The sequence below is a fragment of the Panicum virgatum genome, chromosome 1N (assembly GCF_016808335.1).
Source record: "Panicum virgatum strain AP13 chromosome 1N, P.virgatum_v5, whole genome shotgun sequence".
Classification (NCBI taxonomy): Eukaryota; Viridiplantae; Streptophyta; class Magnoliopsida; order Poales; family Poaceae; genus Panicum; species Panicum virgatum.
In genome coordinates this window covers 64,631,621-64,654,042 of record NC_053145.1, presented here as the reverse complement: position 1 = coordinate 64,654,042, position 22,422 = coordinate 64,631,621, and the positions used below count along the sequence as shown (strand labels likewise).

General features: G+C 46.6%; 4 protein-coding genes across 5 annotated transcripts; 3 read left to right on the top strand and 1 right to left on the bottom strand.

The window, feature by feature from the left end:
• The first annotated feature begins 2,945 nt into the window (after positions 1-2,945).
• On the top strand, positions 2,946-6,731 carry LOC120657474 (leucine aminopeptidase 2, chloroplastic). 2 transcript variants are annotated; one of them, XM_039935787.1, is made up of 10 exons: positions 2,946-3,250; positions 3,578-3,995; positions 4,096-4,290; positions 4,380-4,605; positions 4,731-4,857; positions 4,951-5,046; positions 5,222-5,299; positions 5,831-5,891; positions 6,008-6,195; positions 6,395-6,731. In XM_039935787.1, the coding sequence occupies exons 4-10, from the start codon at positions 4,475-4,477 to the stop codon at positions 6,524-6,526; spliced, it is 813 nt and encodes a 270-aa protein (XP_039791721.1). In that variant the 5' UTR covers positions 2,946-3,250; positions 3,578-3,995; positions 4,096-4,290; positions 4,380-4,474; the 3' UTR covers positions 6,527-6,731. The 2 variants fall into 2 exon arrangements, 1 of the variants encoding a protein (XP_039791721.1); XR_005668194.1 differs by having other exon boundaries at positions 2,971-3,250.
• Positions 6,732-9,618: 2,887 nt separating this feature from the next.
• LOC120657473 (serine carboxypeptidase 24-like) lies at positions 9,619-16,919 on the bottom strand. Its single transcript, XM_039935786.1, has 9 exons — positions 16,071-16,919; positions 11,689-11,796; positions 11,501-11,596; positions 11,273-11,365; positions 11,062-11,147; positions 10,549-10,946; positions 10,326-10,421; positions 10,118-10,223; positions 9,619-10,020 (listed from the first exon to the last, which is right to left on the bottom strand). The coding sequence occupies exons 1-9, from the start codon at positions 16,387-16,389 to the stop codon at positions 9,877-9,879; spliced, it is 1,446 nt and encodes a 481-aa protein (XP_039791720.1). The 5' UTR covers positions 16,390-16,919; the 3' UTR covers positions 9,619-9,876.
• A 2,370-nt stretch (positions 16,920-19,289) lies between these two features.
• LOC120653772 (protein ALP1-like) lies at positions 19,290-19,920 on the top strand. The gene is made up of 3 exons (XM_039931444.1): positions 19,290-19,438; positions 19,508-19,743; positions 19,828-19,920. Exons 1-3 carry the CDS (start codon positions 19,312-19,314, stop codon positions 19,918-19,920), a joined length of 456 nt encoding a protein of 151 aa, XP_039787378.1. The 5' UTR covers positions 19,290-19,311.
• A 192-nt stretch (positions 19,921-20,112) lies between these two features.
• On the top strand, positions 20,113-21,328 carry LOC120657472. Its single transcript, XM_039935785.1, has 2 exons — positions 20,113-20,563; positions 20,648-21,328. The coding sequence occupies exons 1-2, from the start codon at positions 20,237-20,239 to the stop codon at positions 21,098-21,100; spliced, it is 780 nt and encodes a 259-aa protein (XP_039791719.1). The 5' UTR covers positions 20,113-20,236; the 3' UTR covers positions 21,101-21,328.
• Positions 21,329-22,422: the final 1,094 nt, after the last annotated feature.

Genomic DNA, 22,422 nt, shown 5'->3' with positions numbered 1-22,422 from the left:
CGGCGGTGGGGTTTAGTCGAGGTGCTGTTGACAGACGGACGGCTGCGATTAGGCGAGTGGGGGTTAAAGGCCCATCTGAGCCGTTGGTAGTGAGGCCGGGGTGGTTTGGGACGCTAGGCGCGGCCGGCGGAACGAGGCACGGAATCGAAGCCGAAGCCGAAGCCGAAGCCGAAGTAGAAGCAGAAGCTTGGCGGTATTTTTTCAGTTTTGACCTTAAGGTTATTCGAGTATTGCGTGCAGAGACCTTGTAGTTGTAGCTGCGCACTACCTGCCGTGTTCCCGGTTGGACGGCCGCAGCCCGCAGCAGAAGCGACGGCGCGGTGTCGATGATTGTTTTTTTTTTAAAAAAAAGTATCGATGATTGTTGATTGAGTGGACACGTACGCCGCCGGCCGCCGCCGTTCCCACCGGCAATTCCAACGTGAATCGAGCTGGCCGGATTTCGGAAGTCACCCTGCCGTGTGCCATCGATCCCCAGGTGGCGGCCGGCGTCGGCTCGGCTGGACCTGCTCGTTCCACACACACTGGCACGCGCTCGTTTCACCGATCCTAGTAAAAAAGCGATTTCACGAGAAGTTTGCAAGGAATTCGCTGGAAATTATCTTGTTTTCGGCAGTTCGACCACGACTGCAGCACTTGAGTGTCACTGAGAGCCAACAAACAGGCGCGTGCAGTTCTTCCTCCAAACCACAAACGTTTTAAGTAATACCATTGCAGGTTTCAGATGCAAAATCAATCTTACGGATTGCGATGTGGATCAGATCTTACGAAATGATGCCTCATCGCCATCGACCAGAGTGATAATCCAAGCCATGATTGCGTATCTCTGCGATGAAACACGCGTGTCCAGTCGTTGTGGATGGATGGCCGCCTGCGATCGTCTGCTCGCGCACAAGAAGTGCTTGCCAGGTAGGGAGACGTGGTGATGCCGCTATCCACCGCAAAGAAAAGGCCCCCTGCAGAATGCAGGCAGACAAGTGACGTGCTTCCAACCCCTCTTTGGGCGCAGCACAAGCTTGTGGTGCAGGCCACATTAAACAACACATAAGCCAAACTCTGGGCAACCACTAGATTCAATCATCATCATCATCTCAGCCAACTAACTTGGGCTTCCAATTCCAGCTGTTCTAATGGTAAAATTGTCGGCTTCCAGTAGCATCATCGTCACATCCTGCCTCGAGTAGGATGAAAGTGGTAATCTAAACTGTTAGAATAAATTCAATATTTTAAAATAGATATGTATAAAATTTGATGGTGATCATTTCTTATATTATCAAGCATATTATTATAAATAAAAATAAAATTTTGCATAAATTATTTTATGCATTATTTGCTCCCTACGACAAAAAAAAAGTGAAAAAATACCGAATTTGTTTCCGAATCCATACCGAATTTTATATCTATCATTTGAGAAAATATAGGATGAATTTAAGGTTTATCTTTTATGAATCTTTACAAGCTCAATGCTCAAAACAAGAATACAAATTTGTATACAAGATTCTATATCCATATCCTATTTATTCGCAATCAAAGAAAAACGACAAAAAAACTGATTACCGAATAATTACCGTTTCCGACTGTTTTCATCCCTGCCCTGGACTCTACCTCAGGTAAAGAGTTTGTTCGGAACTTGGCGGCAAATCCAACTACCAACTGCCGACCCTACCTTAGTAGATCCCCAAATCTCATGTCACTGCCTCCTGATTGCTTTTCTGTTAAACTACAGACCCCGTGTCACTTTAATTTGCGTAGAAACTAGAAAGGGCAGGTCCGGGGAGAAAAATAACCGTGACAGCAATGGACATTTCTTCTCCCAATTAGAAGAAACAGACATTATGTTTTATCTCTAACGCAACAATTAACACAAAAGGTGAGCTTTCATCATATATTTTGTTGTAAAAAAATAAAAACAATTGAGAGAAAGATCTAATAAATCTGGAAAGTATGATTTTAAGAATATGGAGTTGCAAAACAAAGTTGTGAAATGAAGTCAGTCCTTCAAGTCTGGGGAAGGGTTGTTTTTTAAGCCCCAAGCCGTACCCACACAAATGTGCAGAGGCTGGGGCTCGAATCCGGGATCTTCCGGTTACAGACGGTAGGCTCTACCGCTGTACCAGGCCCGCCCTTCTTCCGGGTGCTAGACTGGTAGTAAAAATTTTATAGTAATGGTAGTAAAAATTTTATAGTAAACTGAATCCAACCTGTCATGTGCTGCCGCAAGGCATTACGATGGACGATCGGATTCGTAGAACGAGGTGTGGTATACAAGTCGTGCTGTCCGTTTTATTTAGTTAGAACTTGATATTCACAACACTCTATAAACATATGTTGTTATCAGGAATGTTATTTACCACTCAAAACATAACATCCTATAATATTCGCTCCTACATAGAGTCGAATCCAGTATATAAAATGCTATCGAGACTCTTTATTGTAACTACTGAACTTCCTTTTTCATGTGCCGTCCGTTTTACTAGTACCCGGTATTCAGGTTTGGTGTAGCCGTAGAGCGCCGGCGGCTTCCCCGTCGCTGCCTCATGCTCCCGCCGCCGTCGCCATGGATGATGCTGGAGCAGCAGTTGCCTAGTTGGTGTCTCGATCGTCTCCAGCTCGTCACGGCAAAAAATGCTCCAAGCCCCATATCGCAAGCAATCCCGCGCTTTTCCGTAAAACAAATCCAATAAAAACCTGATCCGCTTTCCGAGCCGGACTCCTCGAGCTGCGCGCTTCGCTTTGCTTTGCTCCAACGAACACACGCCTCCCCCACGGCACTGACAGCAAAATTCGTAGCCAAGGAACGCTTCACTGACATGTGGACCTGATTCACCGTGGTCCCACCTGTCGGTGAAGGATACACCAAGCCCCGCGACGCCGTTCCGCGGTGGGCAGCCGTACCGTATCCGGAGTGGCTGACGCATACTAGGGGGGTTCGGGATCGGACGGCTGGGGACGCCACCGCGGCTGATATATACCTCCGCCTCCGCCTGCTCCCATGGCCACCGCCGCATCCACCTCCGCCGCCGCCGCCGTTCTCGCGTCCCGGCTCCTCCGACGCTCGCCGCGCCTGCTGCGGCGACTCAGCCTCTCGCGCGCGCCGCCCGCGGCGCTCTCGTCGTCTAGCCGCTCCCTCGCGCCCCTCGCCCGCCAACCGATCGGTCACCGCGCTCGGATGGGGCACACCGCCGCAGCGGCCGCGGCCGCCGGACCCGCGCTCGGACTCACCAAGCCCAACGCCGTCGAGCCGCCTCAGGTGTGTGTGTTTGTGTGTGTGTGTAATCGCGTGGGGGCGCCTGTTGTGACTCTCAGTGATTTCTATCTACTGCTTCGAATCGTCGTGGATTCGCCTGCTTTATCACTACCCAGCATACATCTGCAGAAAAAAAAGGCTGCTACTGTCTTAGGTTGACTTGATCACGCCTTACTGTTCGCACGCTAAAACAAGTGCTAGATCGAGATCAAAATTAGCGTTTTCCTAACCAAAACCGAATCTTCTTTAAGATTTACCGATTTGATCCAAGTCGCCTATTTTTCCCTCCTGAAGTGAGCTTCAACTTGTGCTCTCCTCTTGTTCTTCCAGATCACTTTTTCCGCTAAAGACATCGAATTCTCCGAGTGGAAGGGCGATATTCTCGCCGTCGCGGTCACAGAGAAGGATTTCTCCAAGGATTCCGACTCCAAATTCGAGAATGCTGTCTTGAAGAAGCTGGACAGCCAGCTCGGCGGTCTCCTATCTGAGGCGGCAGCGGAGGAAGATTTCACCGGGAAAGCCGGACAATCAGTGGTTCTCCGCCTCGCGGGGCAGGGTTTCAAGAGGGTGGGTCTGATTGGTCTTGGACAGAACGCCCCTTCCACTGCCGCCGCTAGCAGGGGCCTTGGCGAATCTGTCGCATCAGTTGCCAAGTCTGTTCAAGCTAGCAGCGCTGCTATTGTTGTTGCCTCCCCAAGTGGGATCCAGGAGGAGTTCAAGCTAACTGCAGCAGCAGCAATTGCTTCCGGTACGTGATGCTCCTGCAATCGTTTCTTTTCCTTTTTCTGATATGATGGTTACTAAGTGCATTAGATGGATGCTGAATTCCCTATTGGTTTGAATTGCAGGAACTGTGCTCGGGTTGTATGAGGACAGCAGATACAAGTCCGAATCAAAAAAGACGCACCTGAAACAGGTTGATATTATTGGATTGGGTTCTGGTCCCGAGGTGGATCAGAAACTTAAGTATGCCAACGATCTTTCATCAGGCGTGATATTTGGTAGAGAGCTTGTGAACTCTCCTGCCAATGTCCTTACCCCTGGTCAGTAGATTTTCTTTAGAGAACTTTGATTGCTCTCCATAGGTTTCTCATCAGTATTTACTTATCATGATCATTCTCTATCCTTCCAGCTGTGCTTGCGGAGGAGGCATCGAAGATCGCTTCTACATACAGTGATGTGTTCACTGCCACAATATTAGATGTGGAGAAATGCAAATAGTTGAAGATGGGCTCCTACTTGGGAGTTGCTGCCGCTTCTGCTAACCCTCCTCACTTCATCCACTTGTGCTACAAACCAACTGATGGGAATGTCAAGAGAAAGCTGGCTATTGTTGGGAAGGGTCTAACTTTTGACAGGTTTGTAATACATTCAACATATCACATGGATTTATAAAAAGGAAATGATTAGAAGTAGACATGAAGATTGAGCTTTTTCTTAATAATTTTCCTTGCTCTTATACTTGATTCACCTATGAATCCAGTGGTGGCTACAACATTAAGACTGGGCCAGGATGCAGCATCGAGCTGATGAAATTTGACATGGGAGGCTCTGCGGCTGTGTTTGGTGCAGCTAAAGCGTTGGGCCAAATCAAACCTCCTGGTGTAGAGGTACTTCAGTTGCAGATACTAGTATGAGTAGCATCTAAGTTTTACCCCTTTTAGTGTATTTGCTAAATCCCAATGATATTTCTCTTCTCACAGGTTCACTTTATAGTTGCTGCCTGTGAAAATATGATTAGTGGCACAGGCATGAGACCTGGTGACATTGTGACTGCTTCTAACGGGAAGACAATTGAGGTATGTTTCTCCGACACATTATAAAAGACCAGAATCTGCATGACCCATGAAGGCAATGGTGGATGATTCCCTGCTTGTTTGAAATGTAGTCTTGAGCAGGTCATAGGATCATAGTTCTTATAGTTCATGTTATTTACTGGATTTTATTAAACTGTTCCTTTGTGAATGCCTTCAGGTAAATAATACTGATGCAGAGGGGAGGCTTACCCTTGCTGATGCTTTGGTCTATGCTTGCAACCAAGGTGTTGACAAGGTAATGAAATAGCATCTGTTTTTTTTTCCTGTACATGCTGCCGTCATGGTTATTCCTACTCATTAACCTGAATTCCTCGCTATAGCTTCAGATTTATATTAGCTCTATTTCCGTTAAGACCAAATAAAAAAAGTAAAAACTTGACCAACCTAGAAGGAACTAGGTGGCATTGTAAAATGAAGAAAGAGGATCCAAACCTGGGTTGTGGGGGTGCACACCCACACCTACCACCAATTCATCTATTCCATTAGGGCAGAAATCATATGCACTAAAATGAAATACTTATGTAATATGTCAGTGGCGCTGGTCAGTTTATAGTGATAAGATGCTAAAATGCATAATTACAGAAATTTTGCTGTGCATTGGTCATGCGAATTTCAGCTTAGCTTTACTAGTCTTTTTTTTAACTTTTAGATACTTTGTCTTTTGGAGGGCTATGGCAGTAGGCAATATTAATTTTTTCAAAAGACCCAGTAGGCCATATAGTGCTAGTGTTGTGCTTGATGACTCATCTGTAATCATCAATTGCAGATTGTTGATCTGGCAACACTTACTGGTGCGTGCGTGGTTGCACTTGGGCCTAGCATTGCCGGTAAGATCAACAGAAATTTCTCTCTCATACTCCCTCGTCTCACCTGCCCTAACGGTGCTCCGAACATGGAACATCAGATTATTTTGTTTTTGCATCCTAAAATATGGTCTCTTCAGGGATTTTCACACCAAGCGATGAGCTAGCCAAGGAGGTTACTGCTGCTTCTGAGGTATCAGGCGAGAAGTTTTGGAGACTGCCACTGGAAGACAGCTACTGGGAATCGATGAAGTCCGGTGTTGCTGATATGGTCAACACTGGTGGTAGGCAGGGCGGTTCTATTACCGCCGCTCTGTTCCTGAAGCAGGTAAATATTTTCCTCCTGCATGCTTTCGGTTTCGCCACCTGAATGAAATTATAGCAAGCATTACTTTGTGTATCATATTTCTCCAGTGATGTTTATTTCTTCCTTTCTGCTTGGGTGAAGCATTCATTCATGTTCGAATTCCTTGCATTAGTGACGGTCTGTTGTACTAATGGCCCTTTGCGCTTGTCATTTGTTGCAGTTTGTTGACGAGAAAGTCCAGTGGATGCACATCGACATGGCAGGGCCAGTGTGGAACGACAAGAAGCGCGCTGCCACCGGTTTCGGAGTCTCCACCCTGGTGGAGTGGGTCCTCAAGAACTCCTCATCCTGAACAACCACAACAAACTCATATGCTTTCCCTTTTCCAAGCTGGGACCGGTGAATGGAGGTCTACCATGGTTTTTTTTTCTTTTGTGTTACTACCATTTTGTAGTTGCCACTTGCAAACTGCGAGCAAAGCGGACGGCGCTTTTGGCATACCATGTGATACTGTGTGTGATAGAATAAGCAGAAGGGCTGGAACGCCTTTTGTGTCATGGGTGACGAGTGTGCTGGGGTTCCTGTCCATGAAAGCGGCGTCGCGGTCGAGCCGTGCCGCCGCCGCCGCCGTGTAGCATTCTCCGTCGAGTGTTTGTTCCTTTTGTCTGTGCCCATGAAAGGCATGAAGCACGCCATAGAAAATTGCATCGGAGCTCTTATGCCATCTATCTGCTGCTGGTGATTCTCTTCGGACTTCGGATGTGTGGTTGCCTCTTGCTGGCGCTGCGTGATTTGCTTCCACCATAGGGCACGATTTGACCGGTTGACCCTACGAAATTTTACAGGGTGGCGGAGGACTATGAATCGTGATCCAAATAGAGGGAGTTGTAGTCTCTTCGGAGACATCCGATAAAATAGAGGGAGTTGTAAATTTCCAGGGTGCAGTTTGCAAAATAACCGGATCGCAATCCAATCCAGAGGGGCTTCTGCAAAATTCCCGATAACGATCTGATCCTCCGCCACCACGGGTCGCCGCCTCGCCGGAGCGGCCGTTACCTTAGGTCTTCCTCCTGCCTTGTGTCGCAGTCTCGGGCTCTCAGTAGCCGCCGCTTGCGCTGTGCTGACAGAACCCCGCCTCTGGCTTGACGCCGCGCGCGGCTGAGCGACACCACACGCACGACACGGAGCCATCGCAGCCGCAACCGCCCCAGGTCACAGCACTAGGGATGCAATTTTACCCGCGGGTGCGGGTACCCGCGGGTGAGGGTATGTGTATAAAATTTTACCCGCGGGTATGGCTATGGGTATTCGCGGGTAAAATTTTTTACCCGCGGGTACCCGACGGGTACCCGAAATATAAAAAATAATCTAGTGAACTCATATTATTTACAAATTTTATGTCTCATTTTCTTGTGATTGTATGAACTAAATAGACGTATAGTGAGATTATGTGAACTAATAGATGTGAAAATGATATTGACATTTTGCTTATTATTTTTAGTGGAGCGTACGGTCATTGTTACATTTTTTTAGATGAAATACATAACTAGAATTGAACGCATGTACTTACGTACAACTACAAAATAGATATTGAAAATAAGAAAAAATGGTGCAAAATGATCCATTTACTTCTACTAATGCTTTGCGTTCGCTTATATGGATGATAAATTCAAAATATGCTAGTCAATACGACCAAATAATATGTTATTTATGCTATTATTAAATTACTCGATGGGTACCCGAAACCCGACCCGTACCCGGTGGGTATGGGTACGAGTATAAAATTTTACCCGCTAGACTTCGCGGTTACGGGTATGCCTTATATTTTCAGGTATTGTCACGGGCGAATATTTACTCTACCCGCACCTTTCCCGACCCGTTGCCATCCCTACACAACACCGCACGGCCGCGGGTTCCCTCCAAGCAAGCGTCCTCTTTCTCGCCCTCCCTTCGCGTCCAGCCGTCTTGAGTTCTGAGATGCTTGGTAGGATCGGATCGATCTTGTTGTGCCTGCTTGTTTTCGTGGTTTCTGTTGATGGATAAGAAGTTGAAGGTGCCTGAATGCTTTACAAATTACAATATACTCTATTACAATGTGGCCATCTGGGTTCTATGAACTTGATTAGTTGATTGATCTAGCCGTAACACTGGCTCAGTTACCTAGTTTGTTTGGTAAGGTCCTGTTTAGTTCCTAAAAATTTTCCTACTATCCGTCATATCGAATCTTCGGACACATGCATGAAGCATTAAATGCAGTTGAAAAAATAACTAACTACACAGTTCAACTGAAAATGACGAGATGAATCTTTTAAGCCTAATTAGTCTATAATTGAATATTAATTATTAAATAACAACAAAAGTGCTACAGTACCCGAATCTAAAAAAATTCATCAACTAAACACAGCCTAAATGGAGTTCCATGGGACCATCGGAGCACGTTAGGTTTGAGTAAAAAAGGAGCGAATTTAATTTTCAGATATTGATTCTGTCGTGGTGAAGTGCAACGGGATCCAAAGTGTCGCAAGGTCATGTAATCATACTATTTAGCCTCTTGCTATTTTTCTGTTTCTGATTTGTGATCAGACACCAAATGTTCAGACTAGCTGAATTTGGCGATAGTTCCGAGCACATCTTTCACAGAATAGGGTGGAAGTGGGAGTTATTCAATAAAAAAAGGAAAAGTAAAATCTGAGGGGTGATGAGAGCAGGTGAGATCTGCTGAAATTTTACTCAACAGCTATTACTCCAACTCAAAATCATGTAAAGGCAGGGCTCAATAAGCAGTCTACATGTCATCATTGATTCAGATATATGAGCCATTTCTTGCCAGAGCTCTATTCTTTGTGTAGACTCCCGAATTCAGAGATAAGATGTTGGAAATGTGATCCTGGTGATGCCCAGAATGATGTTTCCTTTTCCTCTCGTTAGGCAGATAACAATACTTGAAGCACTGCTGCTGGAAATGGAAAGCACTGAAGTCCCACTACCTATGGCTGTGCCGTCACCTGAAATACCAGGTGTGAATGAAGGATCAGCTCCTGCAGCACCTGCAACTGACTCCAAGCCAAAGAAGAAGATATGCTGCGCGTGCCCTGACACCAAGAGGCTGAGAGATGTCTCGTTGAGCATGGGGAGTCTGCTTGCACGAAATGGATCGAAGCTCACAAGCGATGCCTCCGTGCTGAGGGGTTTAATGTCTGATTCTTCTCTGGTCTGCTGAAGATGTTAAATTCGCTTTCATGGATATCAGAGAGCCAGCGAGGTGAAACCGGAGTCCTGTATGATCAGCGGACCAATTGCCCATTTTCACTTAGAATAAGGTTACTGATGGTGATGACGGTGTAGGCTTGATGAACAATTTACTTAATGTGTTTTTTGTGCTTAGAATGGGATGAAACAAAAAAAACTTGATTTGACAATGTAGTGATGAAACATATTTAGAGTGAGATTCTTGCAATTTATTTGCTCATCATCGCAATGCTCATGGTTTCTATGGCATGACCATCCTTAATTCCTTATTACCCCCCTCATCCATTTTTCCAACATCAATCAATTACTCAGCTATGAACTGCACGCCTATCAACTACAAATTATTTTCTACTTGCAAACACTCTCGCATCACCCTTCTCATCCATCTTTTACAATCTTTTTTCTTCAGACTGTAGCTAGACATCAGGTACACATCAGTTTGGGCAGGAACCTTCAGGATTTGGGCAATGGCTCCCCAGCCAAGAACGACTGGAACATCCTGAACGCCCTCCTGGGTTGAAACAACGGCACTTCGTGCCCTGCACCCCTCACCGAAGCAAATGTGAGCCCTTCATACACCTCAGACCATCCTCCTACCTGCAAAGACACAGAATGTACCTCAAAGATGTTACTGCGCCAGCAAGATGATTGCTTAAGCTGCAAGTGCCTAACAGGACAAGAAAATTCAGTATACCTGTCCAGCCGAGTACCATGGGTACCAGCGGATCTTGATCTTCAGACCAAGATGGCTGATCGCGAACCTTGTAGCGGTAACTGGGACGACTGAATCCGTATCACCGCTGCAGTTTTATCAAGTGAGGAAGTGAGGAGGTGTTATGCTCACTGAAAACTTCTCTGCTGCATCTAAGTATAATTTGCTCACTTCAGATTCTTCAGCTTACCTAAACACCCATATCCTCAGTCCAGCTTTCATCAGCATCTTGTATGTGGGCAGCATGGAGAACTCTGAATCTTGCCATGTCTTGATCAGCACATCACTGTCAAGTTAGCAAAATTATTCGTCAATGTTCAGAAACCAACACAAATTCAGCGGTCTCTGTTCAACAGCTGAATCAATCATAACAATAAACTGAAAAGGTGCCACGGAAGGGGAAGCTATGAAACCTGCAGGCAGTCCATCTGTATGGGATCCTCGTGGTGTTTGCATGCATTGCCTTCTGCACGTCCAGCCTGTTGTAGTACTTCTCGGCGTAGGTCTCCGTGCAGGGGTCGTAGCCGAAGGATCGCCGTCGGATGAGGGTGTTCTTGAACCTGAGCACGGTGGCATTGGACCTGGCCGCGGCGCAGGAGGGAGTGTAGATACTGTACTGGTCAATGTCTCCGAACTCTTGGTTCATGGCGTAGTTCATGGCGCGGTTGCAGAAGCGGGAGATGTTGGTGCTGCTGAAGTTGCACGACTTGAGGATGGCCTTGTAGGTGCGGTCAGAGATCATGGCGTGCGTCCACCAGTAGGTGACCGTGCCGATGTTGTCGTAGTAGTTGTCGGTGACTGCATTACCTACCTGGGGACAGGAGAAGCATATTTTTAATTCGTTTCAAGGAAATTCAAATTTGGATGAGAGCAGGAGGTTAAGTGTGGCAGAGTTTCAGAGTCTGCTCATGTTTCATGATACTCACAAGGATTCCCTTCAGGTTGATGAAAGGGTATGGCGAAGCTTTGTTGTACTCAACAATCTTCCTTGCCAGTTGGGGGACGTAGTGGCCTGGAACCAAAGGTGGAAATTAGAACAGGTTGTACTCACAAGGATTTTTTTTTTACTTTTCTTCAGTGCGGTAAAATTATAACACTGAATGAATATGTTATCCCGTGGATCAGTGAAAGACTCACCAGCGTAACTTTCTCCAGCTATGTAGAAATCCCGGTGCCGATACTGCGGGAACCGTGACATCCAGCTGATCAAGAACTGCAGTGCATCTTGAGCTGCACAGAATAATTCACATTGGTATCAACTGAGACTGAGTTAGTAACAGCTACTGATGTGGTGGTTTCAAACTCAAGTCAACAAAATTTTGCAGCTAGTAAAAGGACAAGCGCTGATCTGAATTACCACTTTACCAGTTCTCTCGTCGCCCATTGTCTTGAGATCCGAGGTGGTGTTTGTGTAGGAGAAGCCCACCCCCGCCGGCGATTCAAGGAAGAGAAGGTTTGCTTCTGCAACAACAATTGTTGCCGTTGTTTGCATCAGTCACCGACGATGCATCAGTTACATTGGAGCGGTTTCTTTTCAGGTCAGGTCATCTTACCTCTGTTCCATGAGTACTTGTTCAGAAAGAGGCCTGTCCCGTTTGGTTTAATCCGGAACGGGCCTATTTCTTCAGATGCTCCATATGCCACAGAAGAGCATCCAGGACCTGCCCAAGGATCAACATTGGTTTTCTTAAAACTGTTCAACAGTGTTCTTCTCCCATCAATGAGAAATGCAGATGCAACAAAGGCCCCGTTTAGTTCGCGAAAAAGTTTGGGTTTTGACACTGTAGCACTTTCGTTGTTATTTACCAATTAATGTCTAATTATAGATTAATTAATGTCGTTAGATTCATCTCGTGAAAATCATTTTGGGAACTAAACGGGGCCAAAGAGTGATCTGATGGCGGCAAACGCAACAGCCATGATGTTTCCTTCTTACAGACAAGAATTCAAGAGTCTGTTGGCATATCAAATCGGAAAAATGATTGGCTCATCTGCTCAGCAAGTATCACGCTGGCAGAGGCTCAAAGTTGACCTCCATAATGATGTTGAGAGCAGGTGGTAGCTTTAACGATTACATATATAATTACGCAAGGGTTCAGGTTCAGTTGCACAGTATCATCGCTGTGCAAGCTCCAAATCCCCCGAGACAGTGGTAGCGATATTCTAGGAAAAAAGGTAGAGAAATTGGAGCACCCTCGCTGCAGAAGCATGCACCGCCCGTTCTGCCCCTCGCTGCACTGCACCCCCCGGCCGCATTTCCCAAGGCACCACCAAGTCAAAGAAAACAAGCCATCCATGGTGGCGGTGGAGCCCCAGATTTCTAGCGTGCTGCGCCTGTGACTCTGTGCGTGCCATGGCCATTGGCCTCCCATCGCACTGTTTTCCCATTTCCTTTTATGTGTAAAGGCTACCCAGGCTCAGGAAAAGGCCACAGACCCCGCGAGTGGCTGCGTCTGCAGTTCCGCATGTGTACAGGGAGGCGCACACACACACAAGATTGCTGTGCCCGGCAATGGCGATGCCAGAGGCCATAGCCCTCCCTGTGTGTGGGGCAAGGGCACTTGGTGTTTAGCCCGTGGCTTCACCCGGCGCGTGATGATGACAGGAGACGGAGCTAAGGGAATAAGAATAAGCGGGGGGTGGGCGACCCAGCAGCAGCGGACGATTACGATAAAACTACAGGGAAAGGTGGTGGTGCCGCCCTGCTCCTCCCTCCCCTCTGCGGCGGCGTTGGGGTCAGGGGTCACCACGCGGCCTCATCATTTCGTCTCCGCAGTCTTGGGCCCGGCCTTCCTTGCTCGCAATCGCAGGCGGCAGGCGGGCTAGCGGTCACATGACCTGAGGAGAGAGGGGGTGTGGGGAGCAGGGTTCACCAAACCGTCGGTGTTACCGGTGAAACCGGTGCGGGTTCCGGTTTGGTCTGGTATGAAACCGGTCCAAATTTAAAATTTAAATTTAAATTCAAAAAAATGAAAAATTTCCAAAAAAATTCTAAAAATACTTCAAGGTGCGACGAATCTAATGGTGTCAAATTTTCTTCAAAATTCGTTCATTTAGTATAGTTTGCGGGGATTTGAAGTTAAATAAAAAAACATGCATACAAAAGTATACAAATACAATGTAAAAATAGTACAAAAGAGGGTTGGAGGGTTCATTTAGACTAAAATATATTATACAAACATTTATTTAGTATACTTTGCGGGCATTTGAATTTAAACTAAAAAAGAAAAAAATTTTGAATTTGACCGGTTACCAGTCAAACCGACCGGTAAACCGGTCAAACCGGCCGGTATACCGGTTGAACTACGCCATTTGAATTCAAATTTGAATTTGACCGGTTTCTACCGGTAACCGGTCAAACCGGTCCGGTAAACCGGAACTGGAGGCCGGCGGTTACCGCTAACCGGTCGGATATTTTAACCCTGGTGGGGAGTCATGGCGTCGATCTCGAAAGGACGGACGGGTTCATTCATCAGGACGCAGAGGCTGCCGCTGCTTGCGGCCAGCAGGTTTCAGGCCGTGTTTAGTTTTGAAATGACATCTTTTTATATTTGAAGTATTAAATGTAGACTAATTATAAAATAAATTACAGAACTCGTCTGTAAATCGCGAGACGAATCTAATGAGCCTAATTAATCTGTCATTAGAGATTGTTTACTATAGTATTACTGTAGTAATTTAGCATCTAATTACGGCCTAATTAGGTTCATTAGATTCGTCTCGCGATTTACAGGCAAACTGTGCAATGCGTTTTTTTATTTCGTCTAGATTTAAGTCTCCATGCAGGTGCCGATTTTTTTTTTGAAATTTTGATTTTTGGAACTAAACACGGCGTCAGTCATTCGCTGTGAATATAATGATCATGTTTGGTAAAACTTTACACAAAAAGACGAATGTATGTATGGAATACTAAATAAAATTTATTTGCGAAATTTTTTCATGGATGTGTGTAACTTTTTGAGACGAATCTAACGAGCAAAGTTCCACCATGGTTGGCTACAGTGATGCTACAGTGACCACCCCAAATCATCCTCTAATCATGAGGTCAAAAACCTTATTAGCTACAACACATACTATAGTACTATAATTGTGAAAATTGTTTTATAATTAGACTTCATCTAATACATCTAATTAGTGATTAAAGGGACAAAATGTTTTCATGAAAAATTTCATGAAAACTTTTACACCCGCTAACCAAACACGGCAAATCTGGGGAGCCGGCGATGATGCGTTGAGTGCGCTGCTACCTGCTGCTGCATCATCGCGCCATGGGGATCCGGGGAATTTTCTCGCTACTGTTGTGACGAGGACGACGCTGCCAGCATAGTGGCGCAGGGGCAGCAGCAGCTAGCAGAGGCCACTTGAATAATGGTTACCAGTGTCCAGTGCAGCAGTTGTGTTTTTCTTTTCACTGGCATGGCAACTGATCAGACTGAATGGGATCCAAGAAACCCTGGTTGATTGGTGTTAGCAATTAGAACCCCTGGATAATTAAAGAAGAGAATGACCTTGGGGCTGTGAAAACAATCTCGGCGCGCACCACCTCCATGTACATGCAGCATGCAGGACAGGATAAGAGATTGGAAGCTGGGGAATTATTACCAACGAGTCCAAAATCTGGGATAGCAGTTCGTCAGCGAGATCAACGGACGTGCATGCATGCCACGTCCGCAGCCGGAGTCAACTGCAAATATCTGTCTATCATACTGATTGGTCAAGGGCGCCGTGGAGAAAGTTTAAGGCATAGTACTTAATAAGTACAACAACCATAACCGAATAGATCTTGTGGTAGGAGACCCTAATTGCCAATTAGTGGCAAGACAGAGGAGAAAAACGACAGAATTATATTATATACTAGCTAAAGCCAATGATACCACAGCATGGATGAGGGATTTAACTTGTATACAGTGTCACATGCATAGCATGCAGCAAACAAACACTGCAGAAGGCGACACCATTACGAGTGCTGCTGTCTGCTGATAAATATGAAAAAGCTCGACAGTGCTTTTGGCATAGGACCTACTAATGCAGACAGTGTACTTAGGTATGTCAGTAGTTTATTGGTATGATAGTGCTGCCATAGTTTATTTCTGGTAGCACTGTAAGCATGCATGTATGAATTCTGCCAAAGATTTCAGTATGTAGTACAAAACATGAAGTTTCCTGGCCCTAATCCAAGTTTTTGTCCCCCTTTCTCTCACTATCACAGGCCACACTAGTGTCTCCTATAAGGCTATAAGCTTTCATGCCAAAAGGCCAAACAAAAAGGGCAAAACACTGCCTGAACGTAGGCAGCAGCTGATGTTTGTTCAGGCAGGTAGTGGTCACGTCTCTTCACACATTTACTCCCGGCATTTACTACTACTGCGCCGCACCCTGTGCCCGGTCCCGTAAACAGCGACCAGAGTACACTACGTACTAGTAATACTGATGGAATTACACACGCATTATCTCATCGCTGATGCTGTTTTCTCTTCAGTTTTGTTTTGTAAATCACGTGCAATTAGACGCTCATCAGGATCGAGTTAGAGGATGGAGTACTTGCTAGAAAAGGGATAGAATGGCGCTTTCCGTTAGCTAGTAGACGTGTGGCAAGAAGTTTGAAGTGTGTGTCAAAAGCGTTGGAAAGTTGCTTTGCCTATGAACCCTTTTAAACTACTCCAAAACACAAGCAAAGGTAAGAGCTCTCATGAAAAGACTCGTGCCAGGTCTGTCTGGTCAACAGTCAACCCGACTGTGGACGGTAAGGAGCTGCTAGTATGATGGCAGGATGATACAGGTGCGTGCCAGTGAAAACCAACATTAACTACCAATCTGTCACCTGCAAACTAGCATGATTGCATGAAAAGAAGATCGTTGCAGCGAGATGGAAACATTGGCAGTTCAGAGGATGGAAGAGCACATGCATGACGACGAAATGAGAAGAGGTACTGACCTCCGTTGAGCCAGAGCACCAGGGGCTTGGTGGCCGCGTCGCCGTCGGCCTCGGTGAGCCAGTAGAAGAGCGCGCGGCCGCGCTCCTCGTTCACCGTCACGTACCCGGAGAACTGCGCGAACGCCACGGGCGGCTGCCCCGGCAGCGCCTCGATGCGGTCGCGGCGAGCCCTCTCCTCGCACTCCTCCACTCCGGCCGCGCCGCCGGCGCCGGCAGCGACGGCGCCGCCAGCCAGCAGCACGCAGCAGCTGGTGATCGATACCAGCAGAACGCTCGCCGCGGAAACCGCCGCTCCGCGCCGCCGTGCCGTCGTCTCCATTCAGAGGCACCTCGGAGGATGGCGTGGCGTGCAAAATATCTAGCTATGGATGAAAGCGAAGCACACGAGGTCCCTCCGGCCCGTATTTATCCTGGGGGATTTGCCGCGCTTTCAGCTTGCTAGTGGCTGCTGGCTGCTGGCTAGCGGCCCGGGAGGTCGTCGTGGTAATAACGGGGCATTGGATCGGGCGAGCTGGTGCGCGGGCGGGGGCATTTACGACGCTCGCTGCCTAGCTCGCTCTGCGGCGGCAAGAGGAGGGCCGGGGCGGGGAGTGCATGGGGGAGGGGACGGAGGGAGGGCAGGTGAGCTACGCTACGCCGCCATTAATAGTCCTCGGACCTTGGCAGCTCGATCGGCACGGCAGAGGAGGAGAGAGAGAAGGAAGACGAAGGACGGAAGGAGGGAGAAGAGCGCCTGGCTGCCTGCTGTGGGGCGGGCCGTAGGGATGAGATGACCAAGGCCATAAATGCGACGCAGAGGGAGAGCGCTCGGCGCTCGGCTCTCCTCCCCGCTGGGCTCCGGCTACTACCGGCCGGCCACATTCGGTTTCCCCCGTCCTCACGCCACCGCATTATAGGCGCGCCTTTGTTGGGTTCGGTCAAAACGAAAGCTGCACAAATGTCAAAGGGCATCTCCGTCTGCGTCTCCCTCTCCTCCCTGGTTGGCCTGCTGATGGCCTCACTCACTGTGGAACGAAGCTTCAAATAATGCCTCATTTGCTCGGCATTTGCGCAACTTCTCCTGCAGATTATGCATTGGAAGCCATTTGTGGAAAGCGTGTACCACAATCATTGAGCCCAAAAGAAGAAGCCATCTGCTGCTCCATGTGGGTCAGGGTGTTTAGTTGGTGAAAAAGTTTGGGTTTAGTACGGTAGTACATTTCGTTGTTACTTAACAAATAATGTCCAATTATAATTTAATTAGGCTTAAAAGATTCATCTCGTACTAATCAGTTAGACTATGTAATTAGTTATTTTTTTCAACTATATTTAATGCTTCATGCATATGTCTGAAGATTCGATGTGACGATTACTGTGTAAACTTTTTCAGCAACTAAACAGGGCCTCAGTACAAATGTCACTCACAACTGTACCGAGCACTAGCAAAAAACGAGATCAGAACGAGTAACAGTTCCACTAAGCGTTGTGCTTACGATAATCAAAAGCACCCAAACTGAACCTTTTGCACCTGTGGTTGTTTCTCATGGTACTGTACGGGACAGCTAGCAAAAGTAGTGTAGATGGCAGTGGTACGTCGCAAGCAACGTTGACAAGGCGAGCGAGGAAGCGTGAGATTAGATGGATCATGGATCGCCTTGCCTTGGTAAGGAGCAAGAAACAGTAGCCCCGATCCCAGTCAGATAGATAGAGTCCAGATGCAGCCACCCGCAGAGCCTGCAATTGGCTTAGCTACCAGCTCAGGGTGGTAGCCATTACTGGCAGTATCCGGGCATAGTATAAGCGCACACACAGCAGTATCACTAGAGTTTATTTGCTCTGATCCATTATATGGCCGGGTCCGGGTGTGCGCTGCTAGCTGTCCCGATCGAAAACATTTAGGTAGTGTTTGGATGTTGACATTGAGGTCCAGAATCAGGCATTAGTATTAGATGGGCTCGAATTCGGCTGTTTGGATGGTCTCGATATCAGCCCTTGGAATCGGACAACAATGCCACGAGACATTTGGCCACCCTTGCGGGAGCCCGCTTACAATACCGAGCCTTCCCGCTCCAAATTTGGCTGGAATCGAGTCTTTCCCCCTCCGGCCGCGCGTACCCCTTCGTTCGCGCTCGTGAAAAACAAAAGCTACTGCCTCTCGAGGGGAACGGAAGGGACGACTAGAGCAAGTCGATGGCGGCCGCGCTGCAAGTTCCTCCCTCCCCTCCCTCCTCCTCATCCTCTGGCATCTCCGGCCATCCTCCCCGTCCTCTCGTGGCGCTGCAGAGGCACTGCAGAGGCACCTGTAGAGGCGCCTGCTCCCCTCCCCAGATCCCGTGGCGCTGCAGAGGCATCTGCTCCCCTCCCCAGATCCTGCCGCCCCCGGCCACTCGACGCCGCCAGAGGCCGGCCGCTCGACACGCGGTGCTGCGGCGCGCGGGATGTGGTGCGCGGGCCTGGGAGGCAGCGCGGTGCTGCGGCGCACGGGCCATGGCAAGCATGCGAGCAGGTGGGGCCAGGCAAGCAGGAGAGCAGGCGGGGCACCGGAGAGGGTACGGGGTGCGAGCTGCGAGCGGGCAGCCATCGGATTTTGTTGGGATTTCTAGCCTAACCCTCTGTTCTGTGTTGTTTTTTCAGGTTGCTTCTCTTGTTTTGGTTGCTGTTGAGGCCAATTGAAGGTACACGATCCCTACTAATGGATGTGTGTATGGCATGGTGTTTGTGTGACTGTGTTAGAATTTTTTTTCTTACAAATGATGCATGTGAATTGTAGTTATACCATGTCAGATCATGATTTGGTTTCTTATATAATCGAAGAAAATAAAAGAAGAAAGAAGAGAAGGATTGTGTTGACAGAATTATATTTTGAGTCAGTTCTTCTTGGGTTTGCATATCTTAGCGAGCAGAGGAGACCAAGGGAGTTAGGATGCTTTAGTGACGATGAGATCAGGCACAATATTAGGAAGTATTTGCTCAAAGAAATGTATGATGGATCTGAAGTTACATGCTATGATAACTTGCGATTGACTAAAAGAAACTTTCATGGCCTGTACATCATATTGAGTGAGAAATGTGGCCTTCGTGACAGTGTATATGTACAGAATTTGTTAAGCTTACTGATCCTTCTGTTCAACCACCTGATGATTATAAATGGAAATGGTTTGGCAATGCACTTGGAGCACTAGATGGGTGTCATGTTGATGTATGTGTAGCTGTGGCTGACCAAGGTAGGTACAGGAACAGAAAGCAACAAATCAGCACTAACATGCTAGGTGTGGTTGATTGGAACATGAAATTTCTGTATGTATTACCTGGCTGGGAGGGTTCAGCCTCTGACTCCAGAGTTCTACGCGACGCAATGAGTCGCCAAGATGCATTTGTTGTACCTCAGGGTACGACTCTTTGTCTTGGCAATTACTTTCTTTATTTGCTTGTTAACTAACTCAGTTACTTGACAATAGGAAAATATTATTTAGTGGATGCTGGTTACACAAATGGACCTGGATTTCTAGCTCCATTCAGATCCACTCGGTACCACTTGAAAGAATGGGTTTCAAGTCAACAACACAAAACTCCCAAAGAGTTGTATAACTTGCGTCATTCTCGTGCTAGAAATGTTGTAGAGAGAACTTTTGGTTTGTGGAAGAAAAAATGGGCTGTCCTACGTACACAAAGTTTCTTTAGAATACATGATCAGGTAACATGTGTACATATGGGCATATGTTGTTGAATAAAATCAATTTGAATGGCAATTGCTGACAGCTAACTAATATTATTGCAGATTCGAATTATTAATGCTTGCTGTGTGTTATTGCAAGGGATAGACAACATCAGATGGATGATCTATTATTGCAAGAAGTCGACGCTGAACTAGCAGCTATGCCAATTGAGCCAGTAGATGATGCTAACTCAATTACAAGTGTTGAAGTCAGTCCTGAATGGAATGCCTTTAGGGAGGAGCTAGCTAATGATATGTTTGCTGAGTACCTTTTGAGGCATGGTGAACTTGCCTTGGAATAGGTTGATGTGTGATAGCATAGCTGCCTTTTCTTTGCTGTGTGGGACAGCTAGTTGGTGGTGCCTTTTGTTAGCTTTTGTACATGCATCATCTTGGAAAAGAAATCAATATTATATGATATTATCTTAACTAACTTCTATAAATTATTTGTGGTATTTTTTTGGATAGCATCATGTCTGCACCAAAGGGGAAGAGAGTTTACCTCACCTGGACAGATGAGATGGACAGTGCATTGTTGGCTGTCCTTGTGGAGCATCACAACAATGGTGATCATGCCCAAAATGGATGGAAGCCACATGTCTACAATGCTGCTATAAAGAATGTGCGTGACAAGTGTAATGTGGAGATCACAAAGGATAACATAACATCAAGGTGCAAAACTTTTGACAAGCACTATGAGATCATTAGCAAGATCCTTTCTCAGAGTGGATTTGGTTGGGATTGGGACAATAATAAGCTGTCAATGGATAGTGATGACGTTTGGAATAGATATGTGGAGGTAAGTACATGCACGTCTAAACCATGATTACTTTCTATTAAAAAGTATAACAACTTGACTGAGTTTGTGGTGTATGTTATGCAGGGCAACAAGGCAGCAATTTGTTACAAGACCAAAGTAGTGAAGAATTGGGATGCAATCTGCACCATTTACTCAACTGATCATGCCAATGGTAAAGGTGCCAGGACAGGTGCTGAGGATGCTCAAGATTCACCTGAACAAGATGGTGATGCATCCCCAGATTTGCCCCCAAAGAGGCAGCGAACTGGTGATGCAATTCTTTGCATGCTTGGAGATATGAAAACCTCGTTCAATGATGCTTTGAAGTCCACTGAGCCATTACCAATGCCCCAAGTAACTCCTCCTGCTGAAATCCTTGCTGCACTTCAAATGATACCAGATTTGGGTAGATGTGACATGCTCAAATCTTATGGAAAGCTGATCCTTAATGAGCGCTTGTTCCAAGCGCTTATGGAACTCCCCATGGACATGAGGAAGGAATGGCTCTTGATGTTGAATGAGAAGAATTCCAACTGAGTGCGGTTCTGCATGGTTGTTATGTAATGCCTAGATTTGCTATCCTAATTAGTTTGTTGCTGCTATGATGGACACAAAGTTGGAATTTGTCCTATTATCTTCTATTACTATGGTTGAATCTGTTGCTACTACTTGTAAGAGACATGAAAAATATTGATGTCATGTTATTGCCTCAAAAATGGCTCTTGTTATCAATATTTATGCTACTGGTGTCATCTTATTTTTAAATATTCTTGTTGTTTTCACGTATTTTTTAGAATATTGCTGATATTATGAAATTTTTCAGAATATTTTCGGAACATGAAAATTATTTTTCTTGCTTCTTTTGTGTTTACATATACTACGTACTTGTCGATAATATGGTCTCATATAGGAACAAATTTTATAATGTTCAAACCTTTCAACATTCACAATTCCATGAGTTGTACATCCAAACAAGAATTGAAATTGCATTCCAGCTTTTGATTCTAGCTACTAATTACAAGCACATCTAAACAACAACATTGGCATTGCAGACCATTTCCAATGCAGCTTGGATTTGGTATTCAAGCCCAATTCAATTCCTCCAGCTGAATGCCTACATCCAAACGAAGCCTTATACGTGGAGATCGCTGCGAGCCCATACCAGCCATACCATATTGTCATCCCGGCCGGCCCTGTCGTCACGCTCAATCAAACTACGTAGCCCTAGCTGTAGCTCGCTCCTGCAGGAGAATTTTTTGGAAGCTATGAAGGTTCACATGCAAGATCAGAGAGTGCAAGCATGGCTGATGGCGTAACCGTGTGGCAACGGCAGCTCGAGGTTGGAAACTCCCAATCCTTTTCACCAGGGAAAATTCTTTTTTTTTTACTTTCACCATGAACACGGCAGATTCTATTACAGTAATTTAATTGGTGACGGTGAAGATGGCTGTGACTGTGCATCAACAATTACTGACTCAGGCGGCCGGCGTCTGCAGATACAAATACAACAAAGATGATCGGCACGGCGGCGCCCGGGGGCGGGGCGGGATTAAAAACGATTCCCCACGTCGCCGTCGCGGCTCTGCGACAACCAACGCTGCTAGCTGCTGCGTCCGACGTTGACAATTTGACCCGATAAAGAAAATCAAGCCCCTGCGCCGGCTGCCGCCATGAGGGCCCAGTAATTTCTTCCGCTCCGGGCTCTGCTCGAGAGGGTTATCGCTCTCCCCAGTCGTGTCTCCTCGCGAGGAGCAGACGAGAATGATGCCGCTGACACCCGTCGCGTCTCTTCAATGGAGTAACTATTTATCGGTGATAGTGTACTTAATCTCCTTCTGCTGCTGTGATGAAATTCTAGA